At 37.3% G+C, this 21,091-nt stretch overlaps 1 protein-coding gene across 1 annotated transcript; it reads right to left on the reverse strand.

Annotated features, from left to right (window-relative positions):
- Window positions 1–11,700: 11,700 nt before the first annotated feature.
- Window positions 11,701–20,845, reverse strand: LOC134753460 (leucine-rich repeat neuronal protein 3-like). Its single transcript, XM_063689334.1, has 9 exons — window positions 20,821–20,845; window positions 19,492–19,638; window positions 15,874–16,088; window positions 15,363–15,560; window positions 14,601–14,800; window positions 13,912–14,119; window positions 13,041–13,222; window positions 12,367–12,500; window positions 11,701–11,858 (listed from the first exon to the last, which is right to left on the reverse strand). The coding sequence occupies exons 1-9, from the start codon at window positions 20,843–20,845 to the stop codon at window positions 11,716–11,718; spliced, it is 1,452 nt and encodes a 483-aa protein (XP_063545404.1). The 3' UTR covers window positions 11,701–11,715.
- Window positions 20,846–21,091: the final 246 nt, after the last annotated feature.

Below are 21,091 nucleotides of genomic sequence, written 5' to 3' on the forward strand. Positions count from 1 at the left end.
TCGACAAGACGAAAACGGCATCAGAGATTAAGTATTTTAAGAACAGATAGGTTTTTTTTTATATTATAAACTGATCGGCGATTGGCCCTAGTCACACCTGATGGAAAGTGAAGACAGGGCCTAAGATGGAGCTCACCGGTTCAGTAACAGCCTATTCACTCTTGTTTTAAAGAGACCGAGGTCATATTGATCAGGGAATACAGATGGCGGGAGCGCATTCCATTCCTTAGCCGTCCGTACCAAAAAGGAGGAGGCAAAACGTTTCGTCCGAACGAATGGAATGTGGACCACGAACGGGTGCATTCGCTCCCCGCGCCTGGATGTCCGATGATGGAAAGGGGAAAGTGGGATCAGGTCATGCAGTTCCTGTGCGCACTCCCCGAAATGTATCCGATAGAACACCGATAGGCAAGCGACTCGACGGCGATGCTCAAGGCTCTGTATCCTTGACTTGACAGATGGGTCATCGTGGTTAACGCCATTATTAACGATGTCCCGTTATAAATACAATGTCGCGCGACGCTGTCCGGCGTAAGCGCCATCGACAATAAGGTCCCTTTTCATAGAAAATGCCACAAATGATAGTATAAAAACTGGCCAAGTGCGAGTCGGCCTCGCGTTCCAAGGGTTCCGTTCATTTCACAATTTTTAACAATGTATTATTTCATGTAAAATGTGAGTGAAATGTCTTTTAAAAACCTGTAGGGGTCGGATCAATAACTAAGTAATTAAATCCGACTCACGCTTGACTGCACATTTCTAATAGATTTTCCTGTCATCTATAAGTAAAGAACTATTTTTGTTTTTTTTTTTAAATTTTAGACCCAGTAGTTTCGGAGATAAAGGGGGGGAAAGGTAATTTTTTGCCTATTTTCTTGAATAACTTCTAAAATGTTTATCCTAAAATTATAAAAAATATACATTTGAAATTCTCACAAGGAGCTCATTCATTTAGTATGTAACACGATATAGTTTGAAAAACTTTTTTTATTTTCTCATTTACCCCCCAAAAGTGGCCCCCATGTTTAAAATTCATTTGTTTACGTTACATGTCCGTCTTTGGGTCACAAACTTACATATGTGTACCAAATTTCAACTTAATTGGTCCAGTAGTTTCGGAGAAAATAGGTTGTGAAAGATGGACAGACAGATAGACAGACACACAGACGCACGAATAATCCTATAAGGATTCCGTTTTTTCCTTTTGAGGTACGGAACCCTAATAAAAAGCTCGTGATATATATACCTAGAAGCTTACTATTACAGCTTCTTTTTTTTTCTTTTTAATTCTTTCGCCATACAAGGTAAACTACCGAATGATAAAATATTTAATTTTCACGACACCAGTTACTCTACATATTAAATCTCTTTTGTAGAGTCTTGTATGAGTGAGCAGAGTTCTGAAAGTCTCTTAAGACTCAAGTTATACAACCGAAGTATCAGTTAAGGCGTATGCCTATTTGCCACCAGTATAAAATACAATTTACGTAGAAATGACGCCTCTGATTTCAATAACTTTTATTCTATGCCCAAGATTATTGATTTAGTTATCTTAAGATAAGCCACGATCTAGAGCTGTGTGCTTTGCTATATAGGTAGTTAATGAAAGTAAATAAGGTCCAATATTCATTACCATTGTGGGGATGTGGGGTATTCTCGAAATGAAGTGTTGATATTCCTTAAAAGGATAAGCTTGTTGTAAAGCAAGGAGTGGCATTAATTCAAATTATTATAATATAACTATTAAAAAAACCGGACAAGTGCGAGTCGGACTCGCCCACCGAGGGCTCCGTACTTTTTAGTATTTGTTGTTATAGCGGCAACAGACATACATCATCTGTGAAAATTTCAACTGTCTAGCTATCACGGTTGATGAGATACAGCCTGGTGACAGACAGACGGACGGACGGACTGACAGACAGAGGAGTCTTAGTAATAGGGTCGCGTTTTTACCCTTTGGGTACGGAACCCTAAAAAAATCGCTATATGCTAAAAAATCCATTTTATGGCAAGAATGCCTTTATGAAAAGAGCTGATACTATTCAAACTGCTGAATTGATTTCTATCAAACATAGCTAAGAAAAGAAACTCGCAGAGCTCGCTTGCCTAGAAGAGAAGGAAACTCGCTTCGTAAAAAACCGCATCGAAAATCGATCCATCCGTGCATCCGTTGGAGAGCTGCGATGCCACAGACAGACAGACATTGGCGTCAAACATATAACACCCCTCTTTTTGCGTCGGGTATAAAAATCTGATATTTTATTAGTTTATTACTCGCATTCACGAGCAAATGATACGCAAATCTAATTTTCACCTCAGCAGCCCGAACAAGCCTACTTTCGTCACTCCCTGGAGTGACGAAAGTGCGACTTTTCTCACTCTAGGGAGTTAAACAAAGTAGGTTTTTAATTTAGTGAAGGCCATGAACTGCCACTTCATACTTCTATTACAAATTCGTTTTTTTTTTCTTTTTTTTTCTGTATTATTCTGTGTAATTCGAAATACATTTCAACCTTTAATATGTTCTCACTACTGAGGTGAAAAATTATATGTGCAACACGAGAGCAAAGTTATTTTACATCTCGTGTTATTGAGTCCCTCGCTACGCTCAAGATTCTAACTTAGAATCACTCGCTTCGCTCTTGATTCAATTATAGAATCTTACGCTTTCTCGGGACTCAAAATAAACATTCGCAAGAAAAACCAACTTTCCTCTCTTGTTGCACAAATAACTATTACGAGAATAGGTTGAGAAATGCGACGTACAGTCAATCAATGTGATTCCTAGGCCACTATAGAACTTTCCCTTATCTTATCTTATTGATATGGTTCTATAGTGGCCTAGGAATCAAATTAGCTCCATGCATGAATTTATTTTTATTTTTGGATTCATAATTTATATCATTGGAACACCGGAAATGATAGAAATACTTTTGTAAACCTTAACATTATTTTATTAAAAAATATTTAAAATGTTGAAAATTTTTGAGCGGTTGAAACGCTCATAATTTTTGGCGCGAATTCGACAGAGCGTGATGACGTCACACGTTGGGCGGCCCAACTGACGTTTGCTACTAATGACACTAATCTGTCGAACGCGTGACGTCACGTGGCGTTTCGACCATGTCTCTGCGCTCACTAGCTTTTCGCGGGCAAATTTTTGTACTTTTTATTTATAATTTTAAGTAATTAAATGGTAATTTAAAAACGGAAATGCATTTGTAACATGATATAACGGTAACAAACATCCGAATAAAACATATTTCGTTCAAATATAAACTTCATGCATGAGGCTAATTTAGACCAGCGGTGGAACAAAAATGGGTTTTGATAATATTAAAGTTTTTTCTTTTTCGATATGTCATTGTTAGCATGTTAAATAAGACTTTCGTAAAAAGTTAGAAATTTTTAGGGTGAGCGTTCGGATATATTGAAATATTTTAATTTCTGCTAATAACTTTGTAAATATAAAATTAAAGTTACAAAAAACTTTAACATATTCAATACCACTTTAATTTATACACAATATTCGGTTTTTAGAAATCTGGAACATGTGCTTTCTGGTGAACTTAAAAACATGAATTATTTTGTAAATAAATAATTAGAGTAGCTGATATTGCAAAATTACGATATTATGGATCAGCTTATTATACTTGTAAAAAATTAGAAATGTAGACAATGTGCTTCTCTAGATATTGATTTCTGGTTAAGCAGTATAGCCAATATTGAATTAAAGTTTGTAGAGTTAATATTAAACGGTCATGACAATGATCTTAGTTCCCACACAAAAGATTAGAAATATAAAATTTGTGCGTCACTAAATACTGATACATATGCATTCCGTGCTTATATTTACGTTACATTTCAAACGCGCGGCATGTTCGCGCGCACCGCGCTGTGCGCCGCCGAGGCAGCGATCAAACGGTATTGATATATAGGTAGATCAACGGTATATAGATCAACGGGCTAGCGGGTAACCTAACCTTGCTAGACGCGTGCAAAATAATATTTCACAAAATTCAAAAAAATGATCTAAAAGCAATCTGTATTTTTAACAGGTTAAAATTAAGTATCTAAATAGTCATAAAAATAATAAACCAGAACATTTGGTCGTGTCGTGTCTTTAACCTTGCCAGGCGATCTAAAAAGTATGGCACTTACTTGCACGCAAAATTAAGTTTGTTTACTATACAAATTGTATGCATTACAAAGTTATCGTTGCACACAAAATTAAGTTTCTCTACTATACAAAGCATATGCATCGCAGTTATTTTTGCACGCAAAATTATGTTTGTCTACTAAACAAAGTGTATGCATTACAAAGTTATTTTTGTAGTAAATTAAAGACCACTAGGTAGGATGTACAGTCAGCAATACTATTCGCTTAGCACCTTTGCATACAAACCTATACAGGGGTGGTATCTTTTCTCTGCAGCTAACTGTACAATGTGATTGTTACTATGAGGATGGTGTATATTTATGATGTATGAGGACATTTCTATTAAAAGTTATGTTAGATTTTGAAATTTTTATATTGAGTATATCTACTTATATAAAAATTTGAATTTTGGTTATGGAATTTTATATTATATAACATACAAAAAAAACAACAATAAACAAAAAAATATATATAGGGCTGTATCTCCTAAACCGTCCGTCGCAGCGCAAAAATAAAAAAAATTTCGTTCCCCTCTTTCAATATACAAAAAACACAATAAATAAATAAATAAATATTATAGGACATTCTTACACAGATTGACAGTCCCACAGTAAGCTCAAGAAGGCTTGTGTTATGGGTACTCAGACAACGATATATATAATATACAAATACATAGAAAACACCCATGACTCAGGAACAAATATCTGTGTTCATCACACAAATAAATGCCCTTACCGGAATTCGAACCCAGGACCATCGGCTTCACAGGCAGGGTCACCCACTAGGCCAGACCGGTCGTACAATGAAACACAAAAAGAAAAAAAAACTTTACACGGCTGTATCTCCTAAACCGCGCGTCGTAGCACAAAAACAATCATCAAATTTTCGATCCACTTTAAGAAACCCTCAATTAATATGAACTGTGCGTCGTAGCGTAAAATAATAAAATTTTCGTTCAACTGCAGTGGACCCTTAATTAACATTAAAAAAAAAGAAAAAAGGAAAGAAAATTCTTTAGAGGGCTGTATCTCCTAAACCGTGCGTTGTAGAGCAAAAATAATCTAGTTTTCGTTCCCCTTTGAGAAACCTCTAATTAACATACAAAAAACACAATGAAAAACAAAGAAAAAATCTTTATAGGGTTGAATCTCCTAAATCGTGCGACGGAGCGCAAAAATAATCAAATTTTCGTTCCACTTTAAGAAACCCTTAATTAATATAGGTATAAAAAAACACAAAAAATCCGTATAAGGCTTAATCTCCTAAACCGTGCGCCGTAGCGCAAAATAATAACATTTTCGTCCGCCTGCAGTGGACCCTTAATAAACATTTAAAAAAAAAACAAAGAAAAAAAAAACAGAAAAAATATTTACAGGGCTGTATCTCCTAAACCGTTCGTTATAGTGCAAAAATAATCAAATTTTCGTTCCCCTATCAGAAGCCCCTAAGTAACATACAAAAAACACAATGAAAACATAAAAGAAAAAAAACAAAGAAAACAATCTTTTTATAGGGCTGTATCTCCTAAACCGTGCGTCGGAGTCGGAGCGCAAAAAAAGTAAAATGTTCGTTCCCCTCTAACAAAGATAGATATAACTCCGTAATAGATGGATACAGTCTAAGGAAAAAACGTGCCTCGAAAATCACGAAAATTTGATTCTCGATCAGAGGGCGCCACTAGTTTTGGCTTACTCTCGTATAGATGGCGTTGACGGTTTCGTTTGTTATTTATAATTTTAACGCATATCAGTGAAAGAACATGGGTCAAAATCATATAAAAATAATTAATGCAAATAAAAAAATCATTTATCCATATTTAAATACATTTTAACGTATTTTTATAAATCTTCATTTTTAGTTTTAAAGTATGTCGATAGATGGCAGTGAATTTAAAGCGGTTACAAAATTTACTATGACAGTACCACTCTATCTTATTATATCCTCTTTGCCTCTAAGAAACCCTTTTTTAATATGAGAAAAAACAAAAAAAAAAACGAAAAAAAAAAACACGGCTGTAACTCCTAAACCGTGCGTCGTAGCGCAAAAATAATCAAATTTCATTCCACTTTAAGAAACCCTTAATTTATATTTAAAAAATAAATCTTTATAAGGCTGTATCTCCTAAACCGTGCATCGTAGCGCAAAATAATAAAATTTTCGTTCCATTGCAGTGGACCCTTAGTTAACATTTAAAAAAAACAGAAAAATATCTTTACAGGGCTGTCTCTCCTAAACCGTGCGTTGAAGCGCAAAAATAATCTAATTTTCGTTCTCGTTTGAGAAACCCGTAAGTAACATTCAAAAAATACAATGAAAAACAAAAAAGAAAACAAAAAAATAAAACATCTTTATAGGGTTGTATCTTTTAAATATTAATAAGGGTTTCTTAAAGTGGAACGAAAATTTAATTATTTTTGCTCTTCGCTCCGACGCACGGTTTAGGAGATACAACCCTATAAACATTTTTTTCTTTGTTTGTTTTCTTTTTAGTTTTTCATTGTGTGTTTTGTATGTTACTTAGGGGCTTTTCAAAGGGGAACGAAAATTAGATTATTTTTGCGCTACAACGCACGGTTTAGGAGATACAGCCCTGTAATAGGACATTTCGATGCTAGTGCGGAAAGTATGTCATTATTAGACATTTCCGCACGTGTATCGAACGACGTTTTTCAATACAGTTGCGAAAAAATAAGAAAAACAACAAGTAAGGAATTCGAAACTTTTATATTATTAATTCTGTGACATCATTGACATTGACATTATGAAGAGGTGTTTTTTTAGCTGGGTGTTATTATTATTGAACCCACTTTAATGAAAGTTTTTTTTTAAAATGCATGTTCTATAAGACAATTGTACATATAAAACATTGTACTATTATTACCCAAATATCGTTAATTACGATTATTTGTGTATCGTACATTTATAAAAACAATATCGAATGTTGCCTTTGGAAATTTAAAGCAGAAATAAAAAACGCCTCTCCTTTGACAGGCGTTCCGTTCTATTCAGACAACTTATTAAGAACGGTTTTTCAATATTCAATATATAAAAAAATAGACGTGTTATAATGATGAAGAGGTAAGTAATAAAATATGAAATATGTATATTTTTCGTATTCTTACTTTAACAGTAGGTTTTTATGTTGATTACTGAGTATTGAGTATTGAAATAATCGTTAATAACGATATTTAGGTAATAATAGTACAATTTTTTTATATTTGTAAAACAATACAATGTGTATAATGTTGTATGTAGTGGGTTCAATAATAATAACAAAATCCATTCTAGTCGAATAAAAGCTATAAAAACACCTCTTCATAATGTCAATGTTAATAATTAGAGTTTTGAATGATTCACGGTGGTTTTGAAATATCGGGAGCTCACAAATAATACAAAAGGTAATCACGGTCTATATCCCGGTCAATATAAGTCTAATGTCAATAATGTCACAGAATTAATAATATAAAAGTTTCGAATTCCTTACTTGTTGTTTTTCGCAACGGTATTAAAAAACGTCGTTCGATACACGTGCGGAAATGTCATTCTTCGAAAGTATGTAAAGTATGACATACTTTCCGCACTAGCATCGAAATGTACTATTTCTGTTTTATTTTTCTTTTTTTTTAATGTTAACTAAGGGTCCACTGCAATGGAACGAAAATTTTATTATTTTGCGCTACGATGCACGGTTTAGGAGATACAGCCTTATAAAGATTTTCTGTGTTTTTTTTAAATATATTACTTAAGGGATTCTTAGTGGAACGAAAATTTGATTATTTTTGCGCTCCGTCGCACGGTTTAGGAGATACAACCCTATAAAGATTTTTTCTTTGTTTTTCTTTTTAGTTTTTCATTGTGTTTTCTGTATGTTACTTAGGGGTTTCTCAAAGGGGAACGAAAATTAGATTATTTTTGCGCTACAACGCACGGTTTAGGAGATACAGCCCTCTAAAAAAAAAAAATTCTGTTTTTTTTTCTTTTCTTTTTAAATGTTAATTAAGTTGAAAAAAAATTTTATTATTTTACTGTACGACCCACGGTTCAGAGATACAGCCTTATAAAGACTTTTTTGGTATTTTTTTTTTTATATTACGACGCTCGGCTTAGGAGATACAGCCGTGTAGAGTTTTTTTTTCTTATTGTGTTTCATTGTGTTTTTTGTATATTAAAAGTGTTTTTAAAGGGGAACGAAAATTTTATTATTTTTGCGCTACGACGGACGGGTTAGGAGATACAGCCCTATATTTCTTTTTTTGTATATTTATATAATATAAAATTCAATAACCAAACTTCAACTTTATATATAAGTAGATATATTTAATATAAAAATTTCAAAATCTAACATAATTTAATAATAGCGTCGTAGCGTAAAATAATAAAATTTTCGTTCAACTTAATTAACATTTAAAAAGAAAAGAAAAAAAAAACAAAAATTTTTTTAGAGGGCTGTATCTCCTAAACCGTGCGACGGAGCGCAAAAATAATCAAATTTTCGTTCCACTAAGAAACCCTTAATTAATATATTAAAAAAAAACCCACAAAAAACCTTTATAATTCTGTATCTCCTAAACCGTGTGCCGTAGCGCAAAATAATAAACATTTTCGTTCGCCTGCAGTGGACCCTTAATAAACATTAAAAAAAACAAATAGAAAAAAAAAACAGAAAAAAATATTTACAGGGCTTAAATAGTCAAATCCACTTCCACTCCACTTGGCGTCGTTCTGTGGAGCAAGAACTGGGTGTATTGGGGATGGGGTGGGAGGAGGTTACCCAAGCTGCCCAAGACCGTAGTCAATGGAAAGACAAGATTCGGGCCCTACACCCCAGCAGGGGGTAACAGGAAAAGAAGAAGAAGAAGAAGAAGAAATAGTCAAATTTTCGTTCCCTTAACAGAAGCCCTTAAGTAACATACAAAAAACACAATAAATAACATACATCATAAATATACACCATCGTCATAGTTACAATCACATTCTACAGTCAGCTGCAGAGAAAAGATACCACCCCTGTAAAGAAGTTTGTATGCAACGGTGCTAAGCGAATAGTATTGCTGACTGTACATCCTACCTAGTAGTCTTTAATTTACTGTACTACAAAAATAACTTTGTAATGCATACAATTACTATAGTAGACAAACTTAATTTTACGTACGAGTAAGTGCCATACGTTACTTTTTAGCTCTTCTGGCAAGGTCAAAGACCCGACCAAATGTTCAGGCTTATTTTTTTGTGACTATTTAGATACTTAACTTCAACCTGTAAAAATTACAGATTGCCTCACGAACTTTTTTGGAGCCCTAAAAAATCTTAAAAAATATAAGGGTTGATTTAGCCCCGCTACCCTGCAGCCAGACCTCCAGTGCTGAGTTAGGGTATGATAGGAGAAGTATCAGGCAAATTTTCAGCTTGCCTCAAGGACCTACTCCAAAATGTCTACCAGCTCTCGGACCACTAAGTAACTACAAATAATCAGTCCACATAACAAACATTTTGTACTCATTTTGAAGTCATAATTACATTAATTTCACGTAATATCGGCATCTAATTTATGTGCACGGTAAACAAACTAATGAATGACAAGAAAAGTACGAAGTACTTACGAAGCTGAGCGGGGGGTGGGGCGACCGGGCGAGGTACCTATAGGTATAGATAGATACGAATGCTACGATAGGCTCCCGCGTGCCGCGCCGGCACCTTGACGGACCAGCGCGGCGTAGGTATGAATTTCGCGCCTTTTTAAATAGATTTGGCTATAACAATGGAAGCTACACACAGAAATTTCTTACTTTTCATAATATGGTTGCATATATTATTTTATAGTATGAAACTTATCTTTATAGACTTTAATTCAATATTGGACCTTACAGGACAAAAAACGCATATTAAAATTTAAGCAGCAATCCTATTTTTCTAATTTTTCGGCTTTGTCTATTAACTTAAGAATTTAGAGATATTATTGTGGATTTTTAAAACTTTAATTCAATATCGACAAAATAATAGGCTAATTTTAGTTTGACAAAGAAGCACGTTAATTTTTTTTCTAAAAATGTAACAGTTTAAAGAGTCATACATAATTTAAACCATGAAGCTTAAACTTTGCACTTTAATTCAATATTCAAAAAGCATCAATCAAAATATATAAATACCTAATTTATACCTAACGCTCGTTCTAACTTTTCCTCTTAAATTACAAATATGCTTAAAAACATGTCCCCTGTCATATAAGCATCACTTTTCCTTCTTTAGAATTATCATAACTTTAAGGTCAAAAATATGGTCCCACTATCGGTCTAAATTGGTTGACTGTACCTACAATAGAACACTCGGACATACGGAAGCATTTTTGTCCAATCTGAAATGAAGACCTTTGGCGTCGTTCGGTCAGTTAAAGTAACCTTCTTGCTTTCAAAGGTTACATTTGTTATAGTTTGTTTATTATATGTTTATTATATGTTTATTATGCGTGAAATTTATATACAACAAATGTGCGGTTGAGAAAGCGGGTTGGTTAGGTAATACAAAAATAAATATAACATTTTAACAAAACATACTTTAATTAAAAAAAAAAAAATTTATAACCTTACTCGTATTCTAAGTTTCATTAAATTAATAAATCAGTAAAAATAATTGTTTTTACTATACTTAGTCTATTATGGACCTTAAAATAATGTAAACAAACAAATAAGTCAAATAACGTAACCCAGTTGTTCCTCCAATTATTATTATTCCATAGATACATAATGTTATGCCTCATTGGCTGCAAGACTATGTCACGTGGATTTTTTGTTAACACTATTTGAAGATCCATATTGGAATTAATGCATTATAGCAACATTTCCCAAACTATAAGCGCGACCCAAGGAGGATATAACCAAACGGAGTAGCCATTAACAGGCGTTCCCCTCTGTCGAAAATAGTCGGCCAATGGTCATACACAATGTATGGACTGACGTTTATCTGACATGGCTATTTTGACGTTACGCATACACTTGAAGTTTCCCTCCCCCGCAAAAATCGGCAGACGACTTTCCGACCGATGGGGGCTGGGGCTATCTGAGTGTTACCAATAATATTTTAATTTCTCATGCTCTGAAAGAGGGTTATTGGTGTTCTAAAAGGTGTGCAGAAAATGATACGTTTTTGCACTAGATCATTTACGTTTCAAGTACGATTTTATTTAATTTTTTACGATAAGCAACTGAAATTTTGGGTTTTAATAAATTTGTTATAAAATTTCCATTCCGATATTTACCTCCCCATGAAAGTACCCTCAAGAAATACTATAAAAATTTATACTTAGTCATGTTTTAAAAAACATGCATTTTACTTTCCTCGTATTCGAAATGAAAAGTAGAGTGTTTAACTCGGGTGAAAGGCATCATTTCAGCCTCGGCGGACTACTGGACCCTCGGCAGAAATGAGTGCCTTTCATCCCTCGGTTAACAATCTACTATTCCTGCCCCCTTTTTAAGGCGGTCAAGAGGTAGGTTCTGAATTTGGCAGTTTTTGTTAGATGGGTCGGAGCTCAGTCAACTTTGGGAATGCATTATAATAGTTTATATATAGTTGTCGTCAGCCGGGGCACGTTTGTAGAAGGCCCGGGACACGTCCACGGGCCCGCGGAACCCGAGCCAGCCGAAGTAGCCGCGTCTCCAGAGCAGCATCAGGGACAGCATGATGGGAACTGCCAGGAGAACCCCTGGAACAAATAGGTTTTTCTTATTTCTCTCTAGTAGCGCGAGGTCTCTCTACCCTCCCTTTCCTCTCTAACCTGAGTGCCCTAAACCCTGACTCCTATTACTGAACACTGTAAAGCTTAGAGGATATACCAGACGGAGTAGCCATTAACAGGCGTTCCCCTCTGTCGAAAATAATCGGCCAATGGTCATACACAATGTATGGACTGTCGTTTATTCTGACATGGCTATTTTGACGTCACGTATACATTTGACGTTCCCCTCCCCCGCAAACATTGGCAGCCTTTTTTGTACAGCAAATTACAGATATATAAGGCGTCTCCGTTGGTTATATCCTCCAAGCTGCAAAGCATTTTATCTACACACACCTCTCTATGATGGGTTCAAAAAGTTGTTACATAATACATAATAATAACGTCGACATCGATTTGAAATTGAAATTTCGAATATCTCTGAAAAACAAAGAAATTCGGTTTGATCTCTTTTCTAGGTCAGTTCACTTAGACTTACCAATAAGTGTGCCAAGGAGTATAGCTCCGTCCCTCTCTGGCCTGTTGCCGTACTTGTCTACACATCTCATGTAACTCTTCTTATCGTGCAGCTGTTTCATTGTCAGGCCACGCATCTCAATCGGCTCCTGGCAACTGAAAAAAGATTTTTTGCCTTTTTGTCATTTTTAAATAAAAGCTTTTATCGTTGACTGTATACAGGCAACTAATGGGGTTGGCCGGTTGAAATAATAAGCAGATGGCGCCAGCATAGCTTGCCTTGTCAAGTTAAGTTGCCCTTGCGCGGATAACTGATGTCCCAGCAAAAAGTCAAAACAGAGATTTGTGTAACTACCCGACGAAAAGTACGAAAATGTTGAGGGTAGATATCGCAAATCCAAACCATCCATCACCATAACACACATGATTATTAATGTCAATAGTCCGACACACAACTCTCACTACATCCGCGCACACATCTGAAGATAGTTACATAGCCACGGGATGTTGGACACATCGCTTCTTCAACAAGCTGTATAAACTTACACTAGTTTCTCAGACTCGTGGGTTGCCCGACGCTCCACGTAGGTCATAGGTAGGTCGTAGGGTGGGGATAGAGGTCGTCAACCATCCACTGTGTAGAGCAGTCACATGGCCAGGGGTTGTCGGAGACGTCTAGTTTCTATATAAACTTACACTAGTTTCTCGGACTCGTTGGTTGCCCGACGCTCGACGTAGGTAACCAGGTCGTCAACCATCCACTGCGTAGAGCAGTCGCATAGCCACGGGTTGTCGGATACGTCTAGTTTCTCAACCAACTCCCAGCGGGAGAGGAGACGACGGTCAACTTCTGTGAGGTTGTTGGATTGGAGGTATAGCTGAAACAGTAGAAAATACATTTCTTTGACTAGCCAATTTTAATGTCAAAGTAGTATGGAACTCCTATACATATGACATATAAGTTCAAAAAGCCTTTTTAAGATCCTTGTACAAGAAAATGTACGGGTATTACCCGTTTCTGTACCCAACCAAATTCTTGTTAGGGACCCTCGGTTACAACTCGTTAGAGGTCAGGCGAAACTTTTCTTTATTGACTACGGCTTTACGGGTCCTGCGTGGCGAGTCAGACTACCCAGAGCTGGTGTGCCGACTGTGCCGCCTGGTATGACTTTTTGTCCCTGACGTTCCCAGGATGGCTCTCAGGCCCCGCCGACGCGACTTATTGGCAGTGCCGGCGGCTCGCACTGTGTCGCGTAAGAATAAGAACTCGCCACTTCTTCGTGCTCTCACACTATTGAATGCGCTCCTGACATCAGCTATACTGACTGCGATATGTTTGCGTGGCGATGGACGGACGTGCAGTGAATGTCTGAGGTTTTGTGAGAGGATGGATGATAGGTGCTCCATTGTAGTAATTTAGTGTTGTAAACATACCATAGTACTAGTTGTAATTTAAATGTAATTAACTTTCATGGCGCATTAGTTTTATACTGTAATGTCATGTAAATGTGTTTTCAATAAAATAAAATAAAATAAATATAAAACCTCTTTTATCATCGAGCCCTACCTCCTTTACCACCGGCCAAACGTAGTTCTCCCCCTGATCATCAGGCCGCGCCAACGCCTTGGGTGCGATCTCAGCCAGCTTGGGATTGAAGCTGATATGCAGCTTGGACAGCGTCTTCAGTCCAGCAAGGGCTCCAGTGCCGATGCGGCGGAGTTCTGGCATGTTGCACATGTGTAGCTCTTGCAGTTTACGCAGCATTGGGAAACCTCTGGAAAAGGACAAAAAAGCCAATTAGTGGATTGCGCAGAACAAAGAAGACAATCATGGATGCTATTAAAAAGACGAGAAAAAACCAGAGGATACTATTAGGTGCGTAAAGAAGAGGAAAACCCAGACGCAGCTATTTACTTGAAGCGGGAGTCGTATCGTAAAGAAAGTCAAAGAACTAGCGCAAATTAGAGGAAGCTGAATAACTCAACAAGAACAAGAGATGATAAAGTGATAGAGTTAAAAATAATAAGGTATAGTTTATTTTCTAAAAAGTGTTACTAATTTAAAGTGGCATTAGATTACACCTGCAACCCTGCATCGCGGGGGACCGTTACATTTTGTTTTACTGCATTATGAATTTTGTAAGTTCAGATTTTATAGAACCTTAGGTTCCAAGAAACTACTAGTTAGTGTAAGCCAGGGTTCCAACCACCAGTTTGGAAGTCACCAGCCTATGTAATAATTATTGTACTACTTACAGAACATCCTCCTTGTCCATATCCAGCTCAACAATGGGGTTCTGGTTCAGGTTAAGATACACCAGATTCTTGGTCTCCTCTAACTCCTGGGGCACCATGGTGAGCTTGTTGTCGCTGAGGTCCAGGTACTCGAGGTAGCGGGGGGTGTGGAGGAACTTGTCCGGGATCTCGGTCAGTTGGCAGGAGCGAAGGCGGAGATCCTGGGGACGAAACATTGTGTTAAGATTCAGATATAGCAAACGCTCTCGCGCATTGCTATTTGACGATGGACGCTAGGAGTACTGACGACCAACGTCCTACAAATTTTGAATCCCGGTCACCAGGAAGCTACGAGTCAGATATGGATGCACCTTTCCCTTTCCTTATTTTTTAGTAGAATAATCCTTTCCGAATTTCAATAATGCTAGTTCAATATTTCCGTGCTGCGAGAGTGAGAGAAGTTGAAGGAAAGCAGAGCTTGTAATAGCAAAGATCGAGCTCCACATTAGAATGGAGGGCCGAAGCGTTCGATCGCGGTGTCCGTCCGTATGGGCCCGAAGGGCAAGATGCTGGAGAGCATGTTATCATCCCTCCTCAGTCGTTTACTCTTTACAGGGTGGTCGTGGTTTTATCTATTATGGATAATGTGCCTTCACTTGCCACGGTCTTAAGTTACGGGAACATTGGACTATGGTGGTTTGTCTCGCAGCTTTTATCAGGTACATCCAACGCGTAAGTGACCGAATTCGTCCTTGGACGAGTCGACGAGCAGCTTTTACGTACCTTTAACATAGGCAAGCTGGAGATGGCGATAAGGGTAACATGGTCGATAGTAGTCAGTGGGTTCCCAGTAAGGTCCAGAGACGTCAGTTCAGGAAGATGCTCGAAGAGATCTTGATTGAGGGAGTGGAACTGGTTGTAGGCTAAGTTGAGGGTGCGCATGGAGGATAGCGGCTCGTATTCTTCGGCGGAGAATTTACCCTGAAACAACGTTATAATATTTACAATGGAGTACGGATAAGCTGTTTTTCGGATGATATTTTGAAAGCCCTTAACAAGATGGACCGTTAATCGTGTCGTCGCAAGCAAGGCAGTTGATATGGCCAATGGGCAAGGGGAGGGGGAGGGGTATTAGAGATTATATTCTCTAACTTAATTACACCAAAATAAGCTTCCTAGTCTTTTTTGGAGTAAAGACGTTCTTGACGTTAAGACTGTTGGAATCATCCTGATAGCCCTAATTATGGTTTTAATAATTAGTGTATGGAAGTCAGTTTTAGGCAGGTGGTCTTACCTCAAAAGCATGCGGACTGAGCTTAGACGTCAGCCTATTATAGCTCAAATCCAGAACCCTCATCTCTTGCAGATCTCTAAAGCTGGCATTTTCAATGTTCTCTATCTTGTTATTTGAGAGATTCAGTTCTTCAATGGGAAGGTCCGCCATTATTGTGATGTTGGTTATGACGTTGTCACTCAGGTCAACTATTGTGGGTTTGATGTCGGTTAGTTCTGTAATATTGAAAGTAGAAATAAATTCGAAGGTAGTAATAACTTCCGGTTGCATACTAATGGAGCCTAATCCAAAGTTGGTCAGGTTGGTGTTTAAGAATATGCCTGTTCAGGCCAAAAGACCAGCATTTAAAGTTCATCGTTTATCAAAAATATGGAGATAGCAACGGTAAGTAAGTAAGTAAATATTCTTTATTGTGCTTTAAGTATATCGCGATTGCCGTAGTTCCAAGCTAATGCTTCTCCTAGGTGACCTTTATACAACGCTAATTGATTAGTTTAGTTAGTTAAGTAACTAAATAAGTAACTATTTAAGTAAATACAAAACTTTTCCTATTCGCTTTTGTACCGTTCTTTTACCACACATAATTTTATTATTGTTACAATATTTTGTATAGAGTACAAAGGTGCCGATTGCGAATTGTTTCCCGTTAGTTATATTATTAATGTCCTGTGAGCACGGAACATCAGGTTTATCTTGTAGGTACCATTGTTCTGTGTTGGAACTGACCTTCTGGATGCTTCGGGCCTTCGGCCCTACGCGGAGCACGCCCTTCGGCCTTCGCATTTAGACACCTTGTACTATTGTTCTGTGTTTTGGGCACTAACGCCACTAACCTCCCGGACACATCGGGCCTTCGCACGAATTAATAAACTAGTGGATGTGAAATGACTCCTATTTAGTATGAAAACCAGTGTCGCTAAACTCACACATTCATAGCCACGTTAAAATATGTCACACACTTACAAAATTACTCTGATTCGTAGCAACTTTCCATACCAAAAAGTTATTACCGGTGGACATTTCTCGAACGAATATCAACTGTAGGCTACATGAGTGACGGTTTAAAATATAATGTCAAAGCTATATGACATACGACTCTTTTATTATCTCATTCATCTCACAAAAGCTCGCTCAACGTTCACCTAATACAACTACTCAACACCAGATGGCGTTATTTTATATAATTTTAAAATCACTACTTATTACAGGCGAGAAAAGGGCTAAAAAACCAGTATAAGTAAGGTCTAATTACGCATGGTTTGTTACGGATCTCACGGTCACGTTACACTGGTGTTTTCGAGACCTCTACACGCCTGCGAGTAGCTAACCGTTGGAACTTCTTTCCATTCGACGATATAGGGAGGGGACACTGTAATCGGAGTGTTTTATCGATATTTGTGTGTTCAGTTAGGTATTGATATTTCATTACCGTATGTTTTAACACATTTAGATGATACTTTATTTATGATTATAATATAGGTAGTGATAATCGTGATTGTATGAAAAATAATATGTAGTACAGTACAACAAATATCTAACTAGAAATTTGTTTCTTATTAATTGACCAACTAGGTTGTTAATGTGAACATTAAATATATCTTAAAGTCAAACAGATAAAATCATAGTTCTTTAAAGGTCTATTAACTCGGTATTGCTGTTATTTTGTGATCACAAATCTGCAATTACTTACATAGGTAAGTATTCGTCTTTAACAATATATTTACTTGTAGCAGCATTTAAGGCCAATCTAGACGGGACAACCTGATTAAATTGTCAAATTAATTGTATGGTGTGAAAGCATACATGAAACTGGCTCATCGATCCCACTTGATTTGATTGTAAGATTGTGACCTATCAAATCAGGAAGGGGGGCGGCAAAATTCCAATATTTGACGCTAGTTTGCGTGGTACGGAACACTTTTTATTAATTAAGTGAGCCCGAATGTCACTAATAATTACTAATTTAGTAACTAAGTTTTAGGCGTGTGGACGCTAGATGAGATGTATGGCAATTTTATCCCCAGAAATCTTTCTCTAAGAAATGCTCCTAGCAAATGGTGCTATATTTTTGCGGAAACTAATTTTCTTGCCCAGTAGCATTGATCCATTTATTTTTAATATCGGCATCTTGTGGTAACCTACAATAATTAATAATAAAGAAATAGAAAATATAAAACGTTTATTCATGGCACATTGCATGCATTGTACGCATAAGTGCATTAAGTACCTAGTCTAATTATATTAACGATGAAAATATGATGGGTGTAAAAAACAAAAACGTATGTAAAGGATGAAATGACCCCGACTTAACTTATAGACCGCGGGCCAGGAACCGATTTCCATGACCAATCGCCTCCCGGGCGAAAACTCGTATAGTGGTTAACGGCTATGTATGATGAACCCTCGTGAACGTCAGCTGCCGCTCCGTTGGTGGGTTGAGAAATGGCAGCAAATAAAGTCTATAAAAAAAAATTTGCTATCGCCTCCCGCTTGATACTTTGTCAGATGATAGTTTAGATGCTATTGTGAATAAACAAAATCGTCAGCCGATTGTATCGCTGTGGAAAGACCGTCAGCTGGTCACATGAACATGTAAAAAAGAAAATTCTTTTTAGGCATCGGCGTCATCTCCTCCCATTTGATACTTTGTCAGATGATAGTTTAGATGCTATTGTTAATAAAACAAATCGTCAGCCGGTTGTATCGCGGTGGAAAGACCGTGTTACGCGTTTCGGAAGCTGCCATTTCTCAACCCACCAACGGAGCGGCAGCTGACGTTCACGAGGGTTCATCATACATAGCCGTTAACCGCTATACGAGTTTTCGCCCGGGAGGCGATGACTGACGAAATTTGCGCCTGGCTCGCGGTCCATTAGTGCTTGATGGCCAGTGCTGCCATATTTACTAAGACATTGATTATCCCAAATAATAATTAGAAACGTGTCTAAAATAATAATTTATTACCGAACTACCAAACATCAAACTTGAAATATCGTAACTTTAACTTTATCGATATAAATATCGACATTGCGCAGCATCTGAGTAGCGAAGTTATTTGACATTTAGGATAGCGAATATTCCAGATAAACGTAAAGAATAGTGACAAAGGATTGTGAACTCTAAGTTCTAACTGATAAAATATAGATTAACTTAACGAACATTCGTAAATAATGCAAAAGAAACAGATTTTTCGTATTTATCGGATTATATTTAAATAAATAACCACCGGTGATAGGAAATACCTCCACGTGAAAGATTTTTTAAACCGCTGTGATTTCTGCAGCTTAATACTGCACAATACGGCATTTTAAATTTAATTATCAAATTTTGTTAGACGAGCGTACGTACGACGTGAATGTCATTCGAGCATGAAGTTTACACAACAACTGAGCATGGTCTGTGCATAAAGTGAGTCGGTCGCTACTAACTGTCGGATAGACGGGAACGCCTACTTGCCATCTCCATCCTACTCCGTGGGCCTTCGGCTCTACGCGGCGCTTGGCCTTCGTCCTTCGCATTTAGAAACTTTTACTAAATATTGTTCTGTGTTTGTACATCTGCATAAAATATGATCTTTTTCGAGCAAGTGTGATGACAACAACTATTATAGATACTCACCTGCCCATTGTTCCAATTTGAAGAAAGCGCCTAACTTCTGATCCTTGCAGTTCACCTTGCCGTCTTTACAAACGCAAATGCGGCAGATTCCGGTCTCTTTCGACACTGCATTGTCTTTTGCAATGGTATCGTCTGGCGCAGATTCATCTAAAAGAAAAACACAATATTTAAAGTCTGTTGTATTAGTGTCCTACCGAAACTGGATTATTTGCCAGTCGAAACCGAAGGTTCTGTTTTGCTCTAGTTTCGACCGAACCTGAACCTTCGGCTGAAACATGATTTTTGTGCCGAAACCTGGCGAAACCGAAACCTACACCGATCGTACACTAGTTTTTGCAGCTAGAAAATAAATTGAATTATTTAATTAAAATATTTTGATAAATAAATAAAAAATAGTTCGATTGCTCAATGTGGTGTGTGTGTGTGTTAACCCCGTGGTTTTACCATCTGCCTAACAAGCTTCGCGGGCAAACTAGAAAATTATGAGTTTTGCTACTCAACCACAGATGGCGATGATAGCTGATAAAGTTGTATTCATGAAAACTCTTCTTAAACTAGAGAGTTAGTTCAGTTACTCGGCAAGAGATGGCGATATGAGTGGCTTGTCAAAATGTACTATTTAAATAGTGACCTACTTGAAGTTCATGAATTTAAAATTGCCGCGAAAACTGACGCCCGATTCGGGTCTCCCACAGATGAAAGTTTAACAAAGTTGTTCCCCTTTTAAACAGTTTAAACACACAAAATAACTATAGGGACCATCGCTAAGACAATGGCCAAGATGGGACACTGACAACACCGATTGTCGTATGCATGGAGACTATATATAGGAGCCAAATCTCTATGTATGGAAAGTGTCCATCAAAAAACAGTAATTAGGCGGCGCCACGATACACCGAAATACTACCAAAAACAACCTACGTAATTTGGTCGGGTTATTTGTTACATGTTATACTCATGTCCCAGAGCCTAACTAGCGCCATCGGAGAGATTAGGAACTATTATTTAAAGCTGAAAGCTGGTCACTTTTGCAATAGTTCTGCCATAAGAGATTGTCGTCCTTTCTATACCGTCCATAGTCGTATGTGTGGCGAAGAGAAAGAGACGGTAAAACACCTAATGGGTGAATGTCACGCCCTCGCCAGAGACTGGAGCAGGCTATGTTTTAATGTTTATTTGGGCACAAACGGTACATGTTTCTTATAACTAAGTGTCTTATACATAATTCATAAACCAGGACAGTTGCCACCACTTAATAACTCATTAAAGAAAAACAAAATACGGGATAACTAAACTTAAAAACTATCTGGAAGGAATTCAAAACGCTACCCATGAGTTCCATCATCCCGCACATGGAGATTGTGGAAAAAGCTCTTGAGTAGTTGACGGATCTTTCCTAGGGGGTAATTGCACAAAATATCCCTATGGGTCAAAGTCCCCTCAACGGCCCCGAAAACCATAAGAGAGTCAGGCTAAGCTAACTCTGCAGCGTGTTTCATAGCACACTTTGGAAGTGACGTTTAAAATAACACGCACATTCTGTGCTATCAAACACGCTGCAGAGTTAGCTTAGCCTGTGTTTAGCCTGACTACTCACCTT

The sequence above is a fragment of the Cydia strobilella genome, chromosome 27, assembly GCF_947568885.1.
Source record: "Cydia strobilella chromosome 27, ilCydStro3.1, whole genome shotgun sequence".
Taxonomy (NCBI): Eukaryota; Metazoa; Arthropoda; class Insecta; order Lepidoptera; family Tortricidae; genus Cydia; species Cydia strobilella.